The following is a 23,505-nucleotide window of genomic DNA, read 5'->3' on the forward strand; positions in this document are numbered from 1 at the left end:
TATAGACCGATATGAAGTGTATTTGGCACAGTCTTTGGAAGTCGTAACAGAACACCACATCCAAGATTTCAGCCAAATCGGCCAAAAATTGCGGCTTGTAAGGGCTCAAGAAGTCAAATCGGGAGATCGGTTTATATGGGAACTATTGGGTTGCCCAAAAAGTAATTGCGGATTTTATAAAATAAAGTAAATGCATTTTTAATAAAACTTAGAATGAACTTTAATCAAATATACTTTTTTTACACTTTTTTTCTAAAGCAAGCTAAAAGTAACAGCTGATAACTGACAGAAGAAAGAATGCAATTACAGAGTCACAAGCTGTGAAAAAATTTGTCAACGCCGACTATATGAAAAATCCGCAATTACTTTTTGGGCAACCCTATATATCACATTATAGACCGATTTGAACCGTATTTAGGACGGTTGTTGGAAGTCGTAACAGAGCATCCCATGCAAATTTTCAGCCAAATCGGAAAAGAATTGCAGCTTGTAAATGCTCAAGAAGTCAAATCGGGAGATCGGTTTATATGGGAGCTATATCCGGCTAAAAACCGATTTGGACCGTACTTGGCGTTGTTGTTGGAAGTCACAACAGAAAACTACATGCAAAATTTATCCAAATCGGACAAAAATTGCGTCTTCCAGGGGCTCAAGAAGTAAAATCAGGAGATCGGTTTATATGGGAGCTATATCAGGTTCTTGACCGATTTGGACCGCATTTAGCACAGTTGTTGGAAGTGATAACAGATGATAACAGAATACTACATGCGAAATTTCAGCCAAATCGGATAAATATTGCGGCCTCCAGGGGCTCAAGAAGTCAAAGCGGGAGATCGGTTTATACGGAGCTATATCTAAATCTGACCCGATATTGCCCATTTGCAATCCCCAACGACCTACAACGGCTGGCCTTATGCGTTCGACCTCTATCGTGATGTCGACAGACGGACGGACATGGCTACATCGACTTCGACGTCGAGAGGCTCATGATTATATATACTTTATGGGGTCTTAGACGAATATTTCGAGGTGTTACAAACGGAATGACTTGATAAGTCTAACCCCATCCTATGGTGGTGGGTATTAAAAGAAAGGAAACAAATTAAATTTAAAGTGATATTCACAAATGTTAAAGCCACGTAAGAACTCACTAAAGATAATTTACTCAATTTAAAATGCATTGTGGGTGAGTAAGCCTACTAAACAGAAAAAAGAGAAATTTTAAAGAGTAGGCGGCTAATGACATTTGTGTTTAATTTACTTGCATGTATATTAAAAAGTAAGTTTTTTTAAAGCGAAAAACAAATTAAATATAAACTCAATTTTTATTTTCCTACTTTTTTCCTATATTTTTTATGTTCCTACATACATATTTTTTTTACCTAATTAATGTTATGTAGATTTCTTTATACAATATAAAGGGTGATTTTTTTGAGGTTAGGATTTTCATGCATTAGTATTTGACAGATCACGTGGGATTTCAGACATGGTGTCAAAGAGAAAGATGCTCAGTATGCTTTGACATTTCATCATGAATAGACTTACTAACGAGCAACGCTTGCAAATCATTGAATTTTATTACCAAAATCAGTGTTCGGTTCGAAATGTGTTCATTCACCGTAACGTTGCGTCCAACAGCATCTTTGAAAAAATGCGGTCCAATGATTCCACCAGCGTACAAACCACACCAAACAGTGCATTTTTCGGGATGCATGGGCAGTTCTTGAACGGCTTCTGGTTGCTCTTCACTCCAAATGCGGCAATTTTGCTTATTTACGTAGCCATTCAACCAGAAATGAGCCTCATCGCTGAACAAAATTTGTCAAAATTTGAACACATTTCGAACCGAACACTGATTTTGGTAATAAAATTCAATGATTTGCAAGCGTTGCTCGTTAGTAAGTCTATTCATGATGAAATGTCAAAGCATACTGAGCATCTTTCTCTTTGACACCATGTCTGAAATCCCACGTGATCTGTCAAATACTAATGCATGAAAATCCTAACCTCAAAAAAATCACCCTATATATACCTTTTGTTAATAGCAAATAAAAATATATTAAATGTCCATTGAATTTTAAAATCATTTCCTATGTTAGACTAGATCTTTTAAGTCAATGAAGGGGGTACTGGAGGGGATATATTGCAATTAAAAACATGTAAAAAGGCGCTAAGTTCGGCCGAGCCGAACTTTGGATACCCACCACCTCGGGTATATATGTAAACCACCGTTCATCAAAATCCAATAAAAGTTTCATACCTTATGTCATATAACTGCTATTATAACGAATTATGTTCCGATTTGGACCAAATGCTAATAAGTACAAGTCATTGTTCAATTGTGTCAACAAAATTTTGATCTTTTCAGTAGCTATGTCTAAAAATAAACCGATCTGAACCATAAACAATATAGATGTCGAAAAGCCTAACTTAGTCACTGTGTCAAATTTCAGTGAAATCGGATTATAAATGCGCCTTTTATGGGGCCGAGACTTAAAATCCAGATATCGGTCTATATGGCAGCTATATCCAACTCTGCACTGATTTGGGCCAAATTTCGGCGAAATCGGACAATAAATGGGCCTTTTATGGCCCCAAAACCTTAGATCGAGAGATCGGTTTATATGGCAGCTATATGCAAATCTTGATCGATCTCAGCCGAATTGCAGAAGTATGTCGAGGGGCTTAACTAAGCTCACTGTCACAAATTTCGGCAACATAGGACAATAAATGCGCCTTTTGTGGCCCAAAACCTTAGATCGAGAGATCGGTCCATATGGCAGCTATATTCAAATCTGGACCGATCTGTGCCATAATTAAGAAATATGTCAAGGAGCTTAACTTAACTCACTGTCCCAAATTTCGGCGACATCGGGGAATAAATGCGCCTTTTATGGGCCTAAGACCCTAAATCGGATGATCGGTCTATATGGCAGCTATATCCAAATCTGAACCGATCAAGACCAAATTAAAGAAAGATGTCGATGGGCCTAAGACAACTCACATTCCCAAATTTCAGCAAAATCGGATAATATATGTGGCTTTATGGGCCTAAGACCCTAAATCGGCCGATCGGTCTATATGGGGGCTATATCAAGATATAGTCCGATATAGCATATCTTCGAACTTAACCTGCTTATGGACAAAAAAAAAGAATCTGTGCAAAGTTTCAGCTCAATATCTCAATTTTTAAAGACAGTAGCGTGATTTCAACAGACAGACTGACGGACATGTCTAGATCGTCTTAGATTTTTACGCTGATCAAGAATATATATACTTTAAAGGGTCGGAAATGAATATTTCGATGTGTTGCAAACGGAATGACAAAATGAATATACCCCCAACCTTCGGCGGTGGGTATAAAAAGGATGATATAAACAGTGGGCATCTTTGTACTTCGATCATGTAAAAGTATGCTTTAACGGCGTATTATAAGGCATTACCGATACTGTTTTCGTTTGAGCCAGGTAATACGCAGGCTGATTGTTCGAGGAATAGAAGGGGTGGGAGGCTCAGAAGTACTGTCCATCCGAAAAAGATTTACATTTATTGTATGAGTTGCTGTGCATTTTTTTAATCTCTTTTCTGATATTCTCAAATATTGTTGTTCTTTTCCATGAAACAAAAACAAAAGTAAAAGCTTGCAGAGTTCGGCCGGGCCGAATCTTATAGTCCCTCCACCATGGCCCACATTTGTCAAGTTCTTTTTCCAGCATCTCTTCTTAAGCAAAACAAGAAGTCAAGATCCCAGATCGATTAATATGGCAGCTATATCAGGTTATAGACTTATATGAACCATATTTAGCACAGTTGTTGGAAAAGATACAAAACACGTCGTGCAAAATTTCAGCCAAATCGGAACGGAATTGCGTCCTATAGAGGCTCCAGAGGCCAAGACCCCAGATCGGTTTATATGGCAGCTATATCAGGTTATGAACTGATTTGAACCATACTTAGCACAGATTCTGGAAATCATAACAAAACACGTCATGCAAATTTTCATCCAAATCAGATAGGAATTGCGTCCTCTAGTGGCTCAAGAAGTCAAGTTCCAAGATCGGTTTATGTGGCAGCTATATCAAAACATGAACCGATATGGCCCATTTACAATCCCAACCGACCTATACTAATAAGAAGAGCAAAATTTCAAGCGGCTGGCTTTACTCCTTCGAAATTTAGCATGCTTTCGACAGACATACGGACGGACGGACATGGCTAGATCAACCAGATCGATCAGACGAATATTTCGATTAGTTACAAACAGAATGACGAATTTGTACACCCCCGTCCTATGGTATGGTGGAGAGAGGGTATAAAAAACTCGCTGATTTCATTCAGTACAACATTCTGTTAATACTAATGGTAACATTTTAATAAAATTCTTATCTTATCATTGAAATTTGTGTAGTGTTTCAAAAATGGATTTGCGAAAAATATGGTATTTCAACCGTGAAAAACCACCATAGTATCAGCCCTTAAGAGAACATTTCATTGAAATTTTGTATTTGGAGAAAACTTCATTGAAGTTTTGTCATTATAGAAAGCACGCCGAACCGGGCCCGCTCCTCAGCACCTTCTTTAACCTTCTTATTCCTTTTATTTGAGCCCTATATTGCAATGGCAGGTACATAAGACTGGTTTTGGTACAGTTTTGAGATGGGAACATTTTACCCGAGTCTTATCTTATATATAAACAAGTAAAAGCGTGCTAAGTTCGGCCGGGCCGAATCTTATATACCCTCCACCATGGATCGCATGTGTCGAGTTCTTTTCCCGGCATCTCTTCTTAGGCAGAAAAGGATATAAGAAAAGAGTTGCTCTGCTATTAAAACGATATCAAGATATGGTCCGGTTCGGACCACAATTAAATTATATGTTGGAGACCTGTGTAAAATTTCAGCCAATTCGTATAAGAATTGCGCCCATTGGGGCTCACGAAGTAAAATAGAGAGAACGATTTATACGGGGTCTGTATCGGGCTATAGACCGATTCAGACCATAATAAATACGTTTGTTGATGGTCATGAGAGGATCCATCGTACAAAATTTCAGGCATATCGGATAATAATTGCGACCTCTAAGGGTGAAGAAGTCAAGATCCCAGATCGGTTTATATGGAAGCTATATCAGGTTATGAACCGATTTGAACCTTATTTGACACAGTTGTTGAAAGTAAAAAAAAAATACGTCATGCAAAATTTCAGCCAAATCGGATAGGAATTGCGCCCTCTAAAAGCTCAAGAAGTCAAATCCCCAGATCTGTTTGTATGACAGCTATATCAGGTTATGGACCGATTTCAACCATACTTGGCACAGTTGTTGGATATCATAACGAAATACTTCGGGCATAAATTCATTCAAATCGGATAAGAATTGTTCCCTCTAGAGGCTCAAGAAGTCAAGACCCAAGATCGGTTTATATGGCAGCTATATCAGGTTATGAACCGATTTCAACCATACTTGGCACAGTTGTTGGATATAATAACAAAACACGTCGTGCAAAATTTCATTTCAATCGGATAAGAATTGCGCACTCTAGAGGCTCAAAAAGTCAAGACCCAAGATCGGTTTATATGGCAGCTATATCAGGTTATGAACCGATTTGAACCATACTTGGCACAGCTGTTGGACATAATAACAAAACACGTCGTGCAAAATTTCATTCTGATCGGATAAGAATTGCGCACGATAGAGGCTCAAGAAGTCAAGACCCAAGATCGGTTTATATGGCAGCTATATCAGGTTATGAACCGATTTGAACTATACTTCGCGCAGTTCATAACAAAACACGTCGTGCGAAATTCCATTCCATTCGGATAAGAATTGCGCTCTCTAGAGGCTCAAGAAGTCAAGACCCCAAGATCGGTTTATATGGCAGCTATATCAGGTTATGGGCCGATTTGAACCATACTTGGCACAATTGTTGGATATAATAACAAAACACGTCGTGCAAAATTTCATTCCAATCGGATAAGAATTGCGCACTCTAGAGGCTCAAAAAGTCAAGACCCAAGATCGGTTTATATGGCAGCTATATCAGGTTATGAACCGATTTGAACCATACTTGGCACAGCTGTTGGACATAATAACAAAACACGTCGTGCAAAATTTCATTCTGATCGGATAAGAATTGCGCACGATAGAGGCTCAAGAAGTCAAGACCCAAGATCGGTTTATGTGGCAGCTATATCAGGTTATGAACCGATTTGAACTATACTTCGCGCAATTGTTGGACATAATAACAAAACACGTCGTGCAAAATTTCATTCCAATCGGATAAGAATTGCGCACTCTAGAGGCTCAAGAAGTCAAGACCCAAGATCGGTTTATATGGCAGCTATATCAAAACATGGACCGATATGGCCCATTTACAATACCAACCGACCTACACTAATAAGAAGTATTTGTGCAAAATTTCAAGCGGCTAGCTTAACTCCTTCGGAAGTTAGCGTGCTTTCGACAGACAGACGGACGGACGGACGGACGGACGGACGGACGGACGGACGGACGGACAGACGGACGGACATGGCTAGATCGACATAAAATGTCACGACGATCAAGAATATATATACTTTATGGGGTCTCAGACGAATATTTCGAGTAGTTACAAACAGAATGACGAAATTAGTATACCCCCCATCTTATGGTGGAGGGTATAAAAACAATTTGTGTTTGTTTGTATGTTTGTGTGTTCCTTATAGACTCAGAAACGGCTGAACCGATTTTCTTGAAATTTTCACAGACGGTGCATAATGAGCCCGTGGTGAAAATGGGGTACTACATTTTTTGATATCTGAAGGGGAGGCGGACCCTCCCCCTTACCCTAATTTTCAGAAATGCCAGATTTCGGAGATGGGCGGTGCGATTTAAGCGAAATTTTGTGTGCTCTCATATAGTACCCTAAAAATAAAAATTTGGTCTCCAATTTTCGGATGGGGTAGGGGGTCCGTCCCACCCTAAAACCTACCAAACATAAATTTAGACCAATCACGACAATATGGGACTCAAATGAAGGGTATTTAGGATAAGAAAACGTATCTGATATCCAATTGTCGAACCAAGTGCTAGGGGGACCACCCCAACCTCCAAAACACCCCTAAATTCGACATATTTACCGACCATGGCAATATGGGACTCAAATGAAAGGTATTTGCGAGTATAACACGAATCTGATATCCAAATGTGGGACCACGTTTCTGGGGGTCCACCCCTTCCCCAAAACACAACCCAAACAGGACTTATTTACTGACCATGGGAATATGGGGCTTAAATAAAAGGTATTTGAGTGTAGAATTCGAATCTGATATCCAAATATGAGACCAAGTGTTTGGGGGCCGTCTCTCCCCAAAAACCTCCCCCAAAGGGGACACATTTACGACCATAGCCACATGGGGCTCAAATGAAAGGTCTTTGGGAGTAAAGCACAAATCTGATATCAATATTCGGGAAAAGTGTCTATGGGGCCACCCCACCCCCACAACACCACCCAACTCCCAAAACACCCTTAAATCGGACATATTTACCGATCATGGCAATATGGAACTCAAATGAAAAGTATTTGTGTGGGATATATGTGGGACCACGTTTCTGGGGGTCCACCCCTTCCCCAAAACACCACCCAAACAGGACTTATTTACTGACCATGGGAATATGGGGCTTAAAAAAAGGGTATTTTAGTGAAGAATTCGAATCTGATTTCTAAATATGGGTCCAAGTGTTTAGGGGGCCGCCTCTCCACAAAAACATCCCCAAAGGGGACAAATTTATGACCATAGCAATATGGGGCTCAAATGAAAGGTCTTTGGGAGTAAAGCACGAATCTGATATCAATATTCGGGAAAAGTGTCTATGGGGCCACCCCACCCCCACAACACCACCCAAATAGGAAGTATTTGCTGACTATTGCAATGTGAGTTTCAAATAAGAGGGTTTTTATAGTACAATAGAACACGAATCCGATATATATTTTCAAGGCCAACTCACTGAGTGGCCGCTCAACCCCCAAAACACCCCCAAGCCGGTCATGTTTGCCGACTATGGAAATATGGGGCTCACATTAAAGGTATGTGGGAGTAGACCACGTATCTGATATCAACATTAGGGGCCAACTGTCTAGCGGACGTCCCACCACCATAACAACCCCCAAATAGGACGTATTTGCTCACAAAGACAATTTGGGTCTTAAAGTGAGTGGTACTAAATATTTATAGTTTTTAGGGCCAATACGTCAAACCAGTCATATTTGCTGACTTTTGCAATAAGGAGTTTAAATGAGATTAGAAAACGAATTTGATATCCAATATTGAGGGCAATGGCAATATGGGGTTCAAATAAATGATACATAGATATATGAGAATAGAGCATGTTGCTGATATATTTTCCGGGCTTAGTGTTTGGGGGACCACACCAATCCCCAAAACACTCCTAAATTGGGCATATTTACCGACCATGTCAATGTAGAGCATAAATGAAAGGAATTGGGGGGTAGAGCAAGAATTGATACCCATTTTCGGGACCAAATTTCTGGGTGTCTACCCCTCTCCCAAAATACCCCACAAACAGCAATTTTTTAGTGACCATTGCAATATGGGGCTCAAATAAAGGTATTTGGGAGTAGAATACGAGTTTGATATCCAAATTTAGGGCATCACCCCTTTCCCAAAACACCCCCAAAGGAAAAAAATTTTTCGACCCTACCTATATGTGGCTCAAATGAAAGGTATTTGAGATTAGAAAACGAATTTGATTACCTATTTTGGGGCCATGTGTTTGGGGGACGCCTCATCCTGTAAACTGCTCTTAAACCAATGGCAATATGGTGTTTAAATAAATGGTATTTGGGAGAAGAGCACGATGCTAATATTTTTTCAGAGCCGAGTACCTCTCCCACCTCTCTCCCGAAAACACCACTAAATCAGACATCATGAGAATATCGGGCTGAAATGAAGTATGTTTAGAATGGAGTACACCTTACATCCAAATTTAAATTCGTAGACCAATAAAGATCATATGGGATTCAGATAAGGGCACTTATATTGTTAAATTGTTAGTCCAGCGATATACTATTTTCGTAGCATGGTTTTTCACTAAAAGCTTTTTAATTGTCGAAAATAAATATTCCAAGGAAACTTTTGTTCTATATAAAGTAAAAGAAGGCGCAGCGGAGCGGGCCCGGGTCAGCTAGTAGAAAATAAAAACAGTGATGTCAATAGTTTTTAAATAAATTTAGTTTGTTGTAGATTATATCTTGAAAATGCATTTCATTGAAATATCGATGCACAAATAATAAAGAAAAGAGAAAACCAGAAAGACCTCGAGCTTGAATTAAAAATAACAATATTGAATAAATAAGGTCGTGTTAAAAATAACCATCATTATTTGCCTGGGGTATAACGAAGGAATATTTCTATGTATATAGATAATGAAAATATTCGTGAGAAAACAAAAAAAAAATATGTATAAGAAATTACCATAATATCGCTGTTGTTTCTAACTCCAGTTGAAAATGCTGATCGCATCCAAGGCTCTTTTCCACGGACAATAATAAACTGATCGACATATTGGTTTTTCATCCAATAAAAGTGCAGCTGTTCAATTTCAATCTCCACCCAGTGGCCTATTCCATTTGGTATTTTATGACGACTTTCAATCCACTTGTACGCATGTGTTGTTGAATTTAGATACCTAAACGCTTTATAAATAGTAATTACAATTTCTTTCCTTTGCTTGGAATAATTGTCAGAGTAAAGTGAATAAAGAATATCCGAGTTGTTTTCTGCAATCCAATCATATCCCCACAGGAAGACGTGTAGTATTGTCCGAGTAAATTGTAGCGCATCGCCGTCAAATATAAAGTTGAAAACGTCGGCTCTGCGATTATGGCGCATCTGCAACTCTAAATAGAAAGCAAGCAGATTTTTTAGTACATTTCTATATGGCAAAGACTAAGTTAAAAATTCAATACATTATTGATAGAGCATACTTTCAAATCGCTTTAACACCATTAGCGCCAATATATATTATTAAACGGCCAAAGGTATTATGAAGGCGATTTTGTGATACATATGACGGCCAAGCGGCTGAGTCGATTTTAATGAAATTTTCATCAATCCATGAAATCGACGAATATATATATGAAACAATAAAATAAATAACAATAAAAAAAGCATAAAAACAGCAAATTTTTGTTGGTTTCTTCTAAGACATTCGTTGTGGGTGTGAATGCAAAGCCATAGGTGGGAGTATTAGTAGTGAAAGTAGGAGAAACAAATTGTGCGAGAGAAAGAGTATTATTGTACTATTTAGGTCAGGGTGCTGTGGAGGCCACCGTAGCGCAAAGGTTAGGATGTCCACCTATGACGCTGAACGCATGGGTTCGAATCCCGGCGAGACCATCAGAAAAAAATGTTAGGGGTGGTTTTCCCCTCCTAATGCTGGCAACTTTTGTGAGGTACTATGCCATGTAAAACTTCTCTCCAAAAAGATGTCGCACTGCTGCATGCCGTTCGGACTCGGCTATAAAGAGGAGGCCCCTTATCGTTGAGCTTAAACTTGAATCGGACTGCACTTATTGATATGTAAGATGTTTGCCCCTGTTCCTTAAAGGAATGTTCATGGGCAAAATTTGCATTTGCTGTGGGGGTGTGATGTGCGTGGCCCTGGCATGTAGGTCAGTGAATTTTTTAAGGCTCGGCATGTGAGCAATTTATTAACAATTTATTAACTACAGGTCATATGTAGTAGTTGGGTTTTTTAAAAGCGGTACACGTGGTACATATTATGGCCAAACGGATGAAAAGATTTTAATGAAATTGGCATGAAACGTAAGAAATTTTTCCAGAGATATGCAAAATATATATCAAAATGAGTTTTCCGAAATGAAAATCCATGAAAATGAGGAATGAATTTCCAACAAAAGAGGAAGAAGCAGAAGCAGCAAATTAGCCACAAAGCCAGTAATCGGCTTGTTGTGCGATCTAAAAATTTAAAAGTAACCTCGAAAAAAAGTCTTTGTCAGGAATTCCGTGCTACTTACGAAATGCTTAATTGCTTTCCATACCACTCGCCTAAGTTGGTTTTTCTATGTCTAGTCTAGGTTGTTTCTATGCTCGTATAGAATTACATTTACTTGCAATATTCAGATAGTTTAAAATGATCATGTGATGAAAATAATCCACTTTATGTTTCAATATCAGAAGGGGGTTGTGTGGGGGATCGGCCTGCCCCTGAACAACCCAAAGCGGCATATAGCGCGATCTGGTAATATGGGGTCTCAAATGGAAGGCAAAACGAATTCGATATAAAAATATGACATGTTTGCGGGTCATCCTATTTCATTAAACCATCTATCATAACAATGAAGTTCTTACTTGTAGAGTACGAACCTTACTATGAAATATGGATTAAACTTTCACCCCAAAAGGCAACAACGGGGCTCAAATTCAAGGAATTTTGGCGATAGAGTAGTAATTTGACATGGAAATTTTGGGCCAATGATCTCAACGGCCTCCACACGTGTTCGAAAGAACTTGTGGCCGATTTTAAAAAAATCTGGGTCTAAATGAAAGGGTTTAAGGAGTAGAGTGCGATCGTAACATTCAAATATTTTACAAGTGACTGAGAGTCTGCTTTATACTTTAGATGACATGTAGCCCAATAATGGCAATACGATATTCAAATGAAGGGTATATGGCAATAGGGTAAAAACTTATTCCGTCCAAATGCGATGGAAATGGCTATATAAAGACAAGTTTTTAGCGCTCGCCCCTCCTTCAAATCACACCGAACGCACATATATCCAGATAATAACAATATGGATCATAAATTTACGAAGAGTGGTCTAAGTGCCTGTGTGGCTGCACAATATTTACTTTAAGAAGTACTAGCTGGACAGGGCCCGCTCCGCTGCGCCTTCTTTCACTCTTTTATTTAATCTGAGCCCTATACGGTCACGTCAGGAAATAAGTCCTGTTTGGGGGTGCTGGTACGGCTCTCAGATATTATATTGGTGGATATTATATTGGTGCTCTTCTCCCAAATTCCTATCATTGGAGGCTTATAGTGCTATGGTCGGTAAATACAATATTTTCGGCATGGGGGTGTTTTTGGAGGTGAGGTGGATCCCCATATATCAGGTTCGTGCTCTGGTCTCAAAGACCTTGCATTTGAGTCCCATATTGTCATTATTGGTTTATATTCCATTTAGCTGGTGGCTTTGGAGGTGGGACGGCCTTTAAACATCCCACCCTAAATGAGGATATAAATTTCTGTATTGTAAACAAATTAATTTCGCGTAAATCGCCCCACCCATCTCCGAGATCTGACGTTGTTGAAAATAGGTAAAGGGAGCACTTATCCCTAAAAAAATATCAGCATCGTGCTCTACTGTTAAATTCCTTTTATTTGAGCTGCAATTGCAATTTGTTTAGGGGAGTTTATGGGGTGATACTATCCCCAAACACTCAAAATTGTATACCTACTGTCTACTGTCAAATACCTATAATTTTAGCTCCTTATTGCCATAGTAGGCAAACATGGCCGGTTTGAAGAGAGTTTAGGGGGCGGACTCTGAAATAATATAAGCATCTTGCCTCCATTATGTCAAGCATTGTTAAGGCGCAGATCCAGAAATTCAGTGCTACGGGTCTCGTTCAGATCCACACTTATTAATTTTTTTGGTTATCTACATTAAAGATCATATTTCAAGTGTACTCTCCTACCAAATAGACTCATTAGAACTTATTCAAGTCGGGAACTGATGGAACTAGTTCCATAGTCCCTTTTTTTGCATGTACTCCTTTCTTTTGCTCCCTTTAGTTAATTTGTCAGTCAGATGCCATATTATTCAGTTTCATACAACAACTAAATAAAAGCGTCAACGTTTTTAATGGACAACAATTGTGTACGTTGTGATTTAGGTGAAAGGAAAATAAAATATTTGTGGCAATCATATTAAATGAAATTGGTGGCAAAATGTAGAAACGTGGTGGCATCCTCCTTTTGTTTTTTATTGTTTGTTTGTGCTTCGAGACTTAATACTTTTTTTTTTAAAAAAAAGTACAAAAACTAATTTAAATTCAATTACATATAAAGTCGGAATGATTGTATCTATATGTATAATTAAAGACACTCAGTTTATGGTTCAAAACAAAATTCAAAGCTCTTTTTTGTTTTGTATAAAGGATTCAAAAAAGGAAATCGAAAATAAAAAGGAGCTAAGGAACTAAGAAGAGGAACTAGTTCCTTTTGTGGAACGGATCTAAAAGGAGTGATCACTTAAAGGAACTAAAATGCCCACCTCTACTACCAAAGATTTTTTTTTTGCTGTTCTATTCTATCCTGATCGGCCTTAATTTATTAATTTTAATTTCTTTTTTCTGGGTAGGATGGGAGGGCGATTGCCCTCTGATACGTCCTTTTATTTGTAAACAATATATTCTCGGTCGTCCTACATGATAGTTTGGTGTTGTTTTTATTAATAGGAGAGGATCGGTCCCCTCGACGCTAAGACACAAAATGCTATCTACATGTCCGGCTGAACGGCAGGACGTGACCCAGATACTTGAATTCTTATATCAACATTCGAATCGAACTCTACTGTCATAGACCTTTCGTTTAATTCCCATTTTATACCTATCGAACTACACGTCTTATTGAAGCGTATTAGGTGGGTGGGCCGGTCCCAGACTCTGTCCCAAATGTGTATAACATATTCGTGGTAATACTCAAAGACCTTTCATTGGATACCCGGCTGAACGGCAGGACGTGACCCAGATACTTGAATGCTTATATCAACACTCGATTCGAACTCTACTGTCATAGACCTTTCGTTTTATTCCCATTATATACCTATCGAACTACACGTTTTATTGAAGCGTTTTAGGTGGGTGGGACGGTCCCAGACACTGTCCCATATGTGTATAACAGATTCGTGGTAACACTCAAATACCTTTCACTAGATACCCATTTTGTGACGTTGGACATTCATACCCGTATTGGGGGTTTTAGAGATTGAAGAGACCCCGAAGATACCTTGAATCAAATTACTATAACAGATGTGTACTTAACTTCCAAACACCGTTTATTTGATACGCATATTGTCCCAATTGGTAAAACTGTATTGGGGGGCCTCAGATACTAAGGATACATTTTTATCTCAGACTTGTACTCTACTTTTAAATAGCTGTCAGTTGATACCCATATTGCCCAAAGTGGTAAAAGTGTCCTGTTGGGTGCTCTTTTTGAGAGGTGGGGGACCCCCCGACACTAACAGTGAAATTTTTATACCAAATTCGTACTCTACTCTTAAATAACTTTCATTTGATACCCATATTGTCCCAGTCGGTAAATTTTTTGTTCAGGTGGGTTTTGAGATGGTGCGTCCCCCTAGGTTAGGTTAGGTGAGATTTAAGTGGCAGTCTGCCATCAGACTCACTTAGACGTTTACGTTCATTGTGATACCACAGGAACAGAAGAAGGAAGATGCCTTCTAGTTCCTACTGTTGAACCAACCAGATCGCTTTAAAAAACCCAATAACTTGCGAATATTCACATTCGCTAAATCAGACAGGTTCTCAAAGAAATGAGCACCTAAAGTGAAACATCGTCTAACTGCTAGTGCGGGATACACACACAGAAGGTGTTCTGTGGTCTCTTTTTCTTCGATGTCCTCACAGCTTCTGTAAGAGTTGTTGCTGGCAACCTTCACTCTATCAGCGTGTTTTCCGATTAGACAGTGACCTGTCACGACGGACACAATGACTGAGACGTCTGTTTTAACCAATGACAGCAAAGCAGTAGACCTCTTCAAGTTTAGATTAGGCCACATATCTTCCTCATTGTGAACATCTATCATTCGTTGTCCTTCGGGCTTGGTTCTGAAAACTTAGCTTATATGTCGCTATAGTCATTCCCATAGTTTCCATTATACCTGGAATGTGTAAGGTAGTTCCTAGTCTCGCAAGCTCATCCGCTTTAGAATTCCGTAGGATATCTCCGTGGCCCGGCACCCAGAACAGGCGAATTTTGAACTGTTCAGCCATTTCGTTGAGAGATCTGCGACAGTCGAGGGCGGTTTTTGTGTTCAGAAATACGTTCTCCGGGGATTTAATGGCTGCCAGGCTGTCTGAGAAGATATTTATGCCAATCGTCGTAATGACATTATACCTTAACCACTTTCTAAATTGCAAGGATTTCTGATTAATACACTCTTCAGTGGACGGGTAACCTTTTCGATATGACTAGATCTAGATTTTAAGAGTATACCCCAAAGCCCACCTGGTCGTTTAGTTTGGAACCATCCGTATAGAAGTCTATGTAACTTCTGTCAGCAGGGATATCGTAGTTCCAATCGGTTCTATCAGGAATAGTGGTATAGTAATTTTTATCAAAAAGCGGCTCAGGAAGGGTGTAATCCACACTGCATCGTAATCCACACTGCATCGGATATTGTACCAAACATAACATAGTGTCCGTAGCCGCCACAAGACCAATGAGAAAGCTTCCTTAACCTCATGACAGTGGTGGCTGCAATTTGGGTAGCCACAATGTCCAGAAGTATAAAATGAAGCATTAAATTCAGTGCCTAGGTTGGTGTCGTCCTCAGTGCGGCAGTGATGCACAAACAAGCCATCCTTTGGATCCGGTTACGTATTGAGCAGTAGGTGGATTTTTTAATCGCCGTCCACCAGCCCACAACACCATATTGCATAATAGGTCTGACAACTGCAGTGTACCCAATGCATGACACGCGGTCTAAATCCCCAACTTTTGCCAACGGCTCTCTTGCAGGTGTATAGGACAAGAGTGGCATTTTTTTCCAAAATGTTGGATTTAAAGTTCAATTTCCTGTCCAGCAAAACACCCAGGTATTTTGCGCTTTCTGTAAATGGAACATTGTCTCCACCCAAGGAGAAAGGTTCCAAAACATGCAACTTGTATCTCCTGCTGAAAAGAACTACTTCTGTCTTGCACGGATTTATGAACAGACCTCTTTCGGTAGCCCACTTTGTTGTTGCACGTTTCCTGAAGTATATCTCTTAGAGTGCTGAGGAACTTTCCCCTTACAGCAATTGCCACGTCATCAGCACACTTTTACGCCCTTTTCTTGCAGAGACAGTAATATATTGTTAATGGCTATGTTCCAAAGTAGAGGAGACAGTACACCTCCTTGAGGTGTTCCTCTACTGACCCATCTTTTAAGATCCACTGATCTCAAGCCTGCCGTAATGCATTATGTAGTAAGTAAGTTATGAATAAACTTGCTTACGGTAGAGTTGATGCCTTGAAACTCCAACTCCTTCATGATTGACGTCGGTTTTACATTATTTAAAGCACCTTTAATGTCAATAAATGCTACCATTGTATATTCCTTGGCAGTGTTTCAGTGGATTTGCTATTACTATATGCATGCTGCTGCCGCGACAGGCGGTCTCCAGAGATCTTTGCCCTAAGATATGTTTCTATCAACCACTTAAGAGTCTTCAGCATAAAGGATGACAGACTAATAGGAGGAAAATCTTTCGCCTTCGTGTAGTAGGGTTTTCCTATTTTCGGAATGAAAATGACCTTCATGTCCATATAACATTCTAATATTTACAAGCAGAGTATATCTCCCTAAGCCAGGGAACCAGTCTGTCAGACACAGCTTGTAATTCAACCGGTGATACATCATCAGGGCCTGGCGACTTAAAGGAGTCGAAACTTCTTATCGCCTAAAGGATTTTTGGCTCAGACACAATTTCCCTAATCGCCTCCGACAAATGTATATCAGTGACAACCTCTTTAGGCGTCACGTTGTCCGTTGGAGAATTTCCTGGGAAATGTGTATTAACGAGTAGTTCTAGTGTTTCCTCACTAGACATTGTCCATACACTCTCTGACTTCTGAATATACCCCACCGTAATAGGTATCGAGGACAGAATCTTACTTAGCCTTGAGCCCTCAGATGTATCCTCCACATGGCTGCAGAATTCTACCCAGGATTTGTTCTGATCCTTTCTAACCTCGCCCTTCTATTTTCTTCGCTCTGCCTCATAGATGTTCAAATCGTGTGGTGCTCTTGTGGCGTTTTCTCTGTTGAAGAGTTTTCTGCAGTCCATCCTTTGACCAACCAGCTCTGGAATCCACCATGGCGGTCGCTGTTTGCCCTTTGTCTTTGCACTGAGCATGCTAATCTCTGACCGTAGCGCAGAGGTTAGGATCTCCGCCTATGACGTTGTACGCCTGGGTTCAAATACTGGCGAGACCATCAAAAAAAAATTTTCAACGGTGGTTTTCCCCTCTTAATGCTGGCAACATTTGTGAGGTACTATGCCATGTAAAACTTCTCTCCAAAGAGGTGTCGCACAGCGGCACGCCGTTCGGACTCGGCTTTAAAATGGAGGCCCCTTATCATTGAGCTTGAACTTGAATCGGACTGCACTAATTGATATGTGAGAAGTTTGCCCCTGTTCCTTAGTGGAATGTTCATGGGCACAATTTGCATTTGCATTTGTATGGTGTACTCCATTCTTAAAATACTTTATTTCAGCTCGATATTCTCATGATATCTGATTTAGTGGTGTTTTCGGGGGTGAGGTGGTCCCCTAGACACTTGGCCCTGAAAAATATCAGTATCGTGCTCTTCTTTCAAGTACCTTTTATTTAAACCCCATATTGCCATTGGTTTAGGAGAGTTTACACGATGAGGTGTCCCTCGAACACATGGCCCCAAAATAGGTAATCAAATTCGTTTTCTGATCTCAAATACCTATCATTTGAGCCACATATTGGCATGGTCGAAAAATTTTTACCCTTTGGGGGTGTTTTGGGGGAAGGAGTGATGCCCTTAATACATGGTCCTACATTTGGATACCAAATTCGTATTCTACTCCCAATTACCTCTATTTGAGCCCGATATTGGCATGGCCGAAAATTTTTCCCTTTGGGGGTGTTTTGGGAAAGGGGTGATGCCCTTAATCCATGATCCTACATTTGGATATCAAATTCGTATTCTACTCCCATTTACCTTTATTTGAGCCCCATATTGCGATGGTCACTAAAAAATTGCTGTTTGTGGGGTATTTTGGGAAAGGGGTAGACCCCCAGGGCAATAATTGATACCCCAGGGTATCAATTCTTGCTCTACCCCCCAATACCTTTCATTTAAGCTCCACATTGGCATGGTCGGTAAATATGCCCTATTTAGGGGTGTTTTGGGGATTGGGGTTGTCCCCCAAACACAAAGCCCGGAAAATATATCAGCAACGTGCTCTATTCTCATATATCTAGATATCATTTGTTAGAACCCCATTTTGCCATTGGCCTCAATATTGGATATAAAATTCGTTTTCTAATCTCATTTAAACTCCTTATTGCAAAAGTCAACAAATGTGTCCAGTTTGGGGTATTGACCCTAAAAACTATTAATATTTAGTTCCACTCTCTTTAAGACCCAAATTGGGGGTTGTTATGCTGGTGGGACGTCCGCTAAACAGTTGGCTCCTAATGTTGATATCAGATGCGTGGTCTACTCCCAAACACCTTTCATTTGAGCCCCATATTTCCATAGTCGGCAAACATGACCGGGTTGGGGGGTGTTTTGGGGGATGGGTGGCCACTCAGTGAGTTGGCCTTGAAAATATATATCGGATTCGTGTTCTTCCCTAAAAATCTTCTCATTTGAGCCTCATATTGCAATAGTCAGCAAATACTTCCTATTTGGGTGGTGTTGTGGGGGTGGGGAGGCCCCATAGACACTTTTCCCGAATATTGATATCAGGTTCGTGCTTTACTCCCATAGACCTTTCATTTGAGCCCCATATTGCCATGGTCGGTAAATATGTCCGATTTAGGGGTGTTTTCGGGCTTGGGTCCCCTAACACTTGGTCCGACAATTAGATATCAGATACGTTTTCTCATCTTCAATACCTTTCATTTGAGTCTCATATTGTCGTGATTGGTGTTAATATATGTATGGTAGGTTTTAGGGTGGGGCGGCCCCCCTAGGTACCCCATCCGAAACTTGAATAGTAAATTTTTATTTTTAAGGTACTATATATGAGCACACAAAATTTCGCTTAAATCGCTCCACTCATCTCCAAGATCTGGCATTTCTGAAAATTGGGGTAAGGGGGAGGGTCCGTATTAGTACCCTATTTTCACCAAGGAACACACAAACAAACAAACAAACCTACAAACAAATACAAATTGATTTTTGTATATAAGAAGATTCAATAAGCAGCTCACCCCTTTCGTTGACATCCGAACTTCCCCATATCTGGTGATGTGCATTAGCATCACTTCCTATAATGCGGCTCTTTTTCCCTGCAGAAGCAATTTCAGCCAGCAACTTAAGATTTGAAGGCGGCATCTCTGAATCGTGTGGCATATATAGGGAAGCCAGCCAGTAATGAGGCTTGTTTATTTCAAGGCTTGCTACTACTGAACCATCAGTGCTTAGCGACGGCAGAAGAAAAACATTTAGCCTACTCTTTGCAAGAATACAGGTTCTTAGTCTCCCATTCCTCGTACCCCTGAGAAGTTTAAATCCCGGAATTCTTAGTCCACGAACCATTCTTCCACACACCCATGGTTCCTGGATAAGAGACTCGTCAAATCCCTCTGCCATCAGGAGGACCTTTAGTGCCGCCGATGGTGGAGATTTATCTGTAGAAACCGGACCACAGTCAGGATTCAGAACTTCCACCACTGTTGTGTTAGTCTGGTCTTCTGATTCCATCATTACAAGATTCGTTAGAACTTGTAATGATGAGCTTCCGAACGCATCCAGGGGCAGATGAGAAAGCTGTGGAACCACTCTTCCTCACGACACTGGACACTTGCGGTGTAGCCAATTTCTCCTTAGATGCTTCACTGACTGCTGCTGTCGAAGTACTTTCTGAGTTCCGTGCTTCCCCGCTGGCGCACACTTTGAGCCCAGCCCAACTTTATGACCCACACAGGGCTTGTCGGGTCCCGTTTCGATTCCATCCCCTCCTGTCTCTATTGTGGCAGGGGGATTTTCTCCTGCAATCCGCCAGACTTTGGCGATGTGGTGGATAGTTCTTTAGGGAAGTGCTCAGCAACAACTGCTGAGTCGTCTCCTGATAGACCTTCAGTTTCAAATTGTTGAATCCGTAGGATACAATCCCTTCAGACTTATTGAGGTCTGCGAGACAGCCGGAGTTTAGTACGAATACTTCATTTCTCCGGTCACCATCAGCCTCATCCAATCTACCAATCTTCCAGTCGGTGGTTGAAAGATTGAGATTACATTGCCTTAGTCTTCCAAGTATCGCTTCAAGATCTGAGGTAATCCTTGGTATCCAAGCATGCACCATTGGTCGAGAATTAATAACTTCCTTCTTGACTAAATCTAGTGGTGCACCTGGCCAGATCTCACCAATCTTTTTTAGCGCACAACGATATATTTCAATTGAGCGTTGATCGCCGAAGGCAATTAGTCTGTATCGTCCTCGATACCAGCCTGCATCGTCACATACTGGAGGAGCCCCAGGAATTTCCGCAAGGACATCGGTGTGAACATCCATTGACTATCCCACTCCAATTATTCCTAAGTATACAGCCCTGTTCTTCTCCCTTGTCGACAACTGCCATCACCAAACTGTCCCTAGCGACATTAGCAAAGGTTCTTAAACCCATCTTACTGTTGTTCGCCCTAGTTGTTATGGGCATGGGATGTCGCAGCCTTTTGGCTGACTACGGTGCAGTTTCCGAATCTAGATGTGTAGTCTTTGGGGTAGCCTGTGCAGCGAATCCCCGAGCCCAATTTAGGGAGTCTCTCTCCCCACCAAGCCTCTCAATAAACCTGATAGAGATGCGTCTTCTATCATGTTGGTTTGCCGGGGAAGGCCGATGGCCTAGGCAAATCATAGACATGCGAAGAAAGAATAGGTTCGGCCTTGCCCTTGAGACTCGAACCAAGTGTCTTCGTCAAAAGCCCCTGCTGATCAGGCGTCTGTCGGCTAGTGTAGTCTGGAGCAGCCACTCCACCAGTCGAGGTTTCCGTAGCAGACAACATGCTACGGCCTGATACCACCACCGCAGCTGTTGGGTCCTTGGAGTCCATTCTAAGCCTGCTCCCGGGCTCTAGATCTGCCGCTCCACTGGAAACAGACGCAGATCATCAACCGCCTATTGGATACCACTATCGCAGCTATCCTTGAATGACTTTCATTTTTCTTCCAAAATAATGACCTATTACATTACAAGAATCTCCTCCCAGGTTAGTTGACCCCAACATTTTATATCTTCTTCGAGTTTTTGGGGTACCATGAGGTGGCATACAAAATTTCACTTAAATCGGTGCAGGCATCTCCGAGATCTGACGTTTTCGAAATTTTGGGTAAGGGGGAGGGTTCGCTCCCCCCTTGGATATTAAAAAATGTAGTACCCTATTTTCACCGGAGACCTAAACTATACCATATGAGAAAATTTCATGAAAATTGATTCAGCCGTTTTTGAGCCTATACAGAGTAGACATACAAACAAATAAACGATCAAACAAAACGCAACAATTTAATTTTTATATTTTTATACAAAAGATATCCGAGGTGGTGGACATCCAAAGCTGGGGCCGGCTGAACTTAGTGCGTTTCTACTTGTTTTGTTTTATTTGGCTTAATTTTATATTCTACAGTTTGTTGATTTTTAAGTTTTATTTTTATACCCACCACCGAAGGATGGGGGTATATTCGTTTTGTCATTCCGTTTGCAACACAGGCTAATTTCGAAGAAGGGATGTATTCCAGGCTATATCTTGATATATCCCCCATATAGACCGATCTGTCGAATTCAAGTCATAGGCCCATAAAGGGCGCATTTATTGTCCAATTTCGCTGAAATTTAGGACAAAGAGTTGTGTTAGGCTTCTCGATATCCTTCTTGCTATATCGGTCCAGATTTGGATACAGCTGCCATATAGACCAATGTCTTGATTTAGGGTCTTGGGCCAATAAAAGGCGCATTTATTATCCGATTTCGTTCAAATGTGACACATTGATTTATATTAGGCTTTTCGACATCCGTGTCCTATTTGGTTCAGATCGGTCTTTATTTGGATATGGCTGCCAAAAAAACCTGTATTGAACCAAAATTAAACAGTGACTTGCATTTATTAGAATACTCAATGTCCGTGCCGAATTTGGACATAGTTTGTGGTAAAATCGGACCATTTTTGGATACAGCTGCTATGGGTGTATATTAATGCATTTTTTACCGGATTATGACAAAAGGTGGTTTACTTATTTACCCGCGGTGGTGGGTATACAAAGTTCGGCCCAGCCAAACTAAATGCCTTTCAACTTTTATACCCTCCACCATAAGATGGGGGGTATACTAATTTCGTCATTCTGTTTGTAACTACTCGAAATATTCGCCTGAGACCCCATAAAGTATATATATTCATGATCGTCGTGACATTTTATGTCGATCTAGCCATGTCCGTCCGTCTGTCCGTCCGTCCGTCTGTCTGTCAAAAGCACGCTAACTTCCGAAGGAGTAAAGCTAGCCGCTTGAAATTTTGCACAAATACTTCTTATTAGTGTAGGTCGGTTGGTATTGTAAATAGGCCATTTCGGTCCACGTTTTGATATAGCTGCCATATAGACCGATCTTGGGTCTTGATTTCTTGAGCCTCTAGAGGGCGCAATTGTCATCCGATTTGACTGAAATTTTGCACATAGTGTTTTAGTATCACTTCTAAAAACTGTGCTGAGTATGGTTTAAATCGGTTCATAACCTGATATAGCTGCCATATAAACCGATCTTGGGTCTTGAGTTCTTGAGCCTCTAGAGTGCGCAATTCCTATCCGATTGGAATGAAATTTTGCACGACGTGTTTTGTTATGATATCCAACAACTGTGCCAAGTATGGTTCAAATCGGTCCATAACCTGATATAGCTGCCATATAAACCGATCTAGGGTCTTGACTTCTTGAGCCTCTAGAGTGCGGAATTCTTATCCGATTGGAATGAAATTTCGCAAGACGTGTTTTGTCATGATAGCCAACAAATTTACTAAGTATGGTTCAAATCGGTTCATCACCTGATATATCTGTCATATAAACCGATCTGGGATCTTGACTTCTTGAGTCTGTAGAGGTCGCAATTATTATCCGATTTGCCTGAAATTTTGTACGACGGATTCTCTTATGACCATTAACATACGTGTTTATTATGGTCTGAATCGGTCTTTAGCCTGATACAGCTCCCATATAAATCGATCTCTCTATTTTACTTCTTGAGCCCCCAAAGGGCGCAATTCTTATTCGAATTGGCTGACATTTTACACAGGTCTCCAACATATAATCTAATTGTGGTCCAAACCGGACCATATCTTGATATCGCTCTAATAGCATAGCAAATCTTTTCTTATATCCTGTTTTGCCTAAGAAGAGATGCCACGAAAAGAACTCGACAAATGGGATCCATGGTGGAGGGTATATAAGATTCGGCCCGGCCGAACTTAGCACGCTTTTATTTGTTTTATTTTATTTTATTCCG

General features: G+C 40.5%; 1 protein-coding gene across 2 annotated transcripts in view; it reads right to left on the minus strand.

Moving 5' to 3' along the window:
* The window catches only part of LOC106092992 (uncharacterized), an 85,731-nt gene that overhangs the window by 27,416 nt on the left and 34,810 nt on the right, over positions 1-23,505 (minus strand). The window contains exon 2 of one of the 2 annotated variants that reach the window (XM_013259959.2): positions 9,471-9,895. The exons of the other annotated variant lie outside the window; for it this stretch is intronic. Within the exon in view, the coding sequence (XP_013115413.1) occupies positions 9,471-9,895 (425 nt within the window). The remainder of the gene's footprint in view (positions 1-9,470; positions 9,896-23,505) is intronic. 2 annotated transcript variants of the gene reach the window in all.

Source organism: Stomoxys calcitrans, chromosome 1 (assembly GCF_963082655.1).
Source record: "Stomoxys calcitrans chromosome 1, idStoCalc2.1, whole genome shotgun sequence".
NCBI classification, from domain to species: domain Eukaryota; kingdom Metazoa; phylum Arthropoda; class Insecta; order Diptera; family Muscidae; genus Stomoxys; species Stomoxys calcitrans.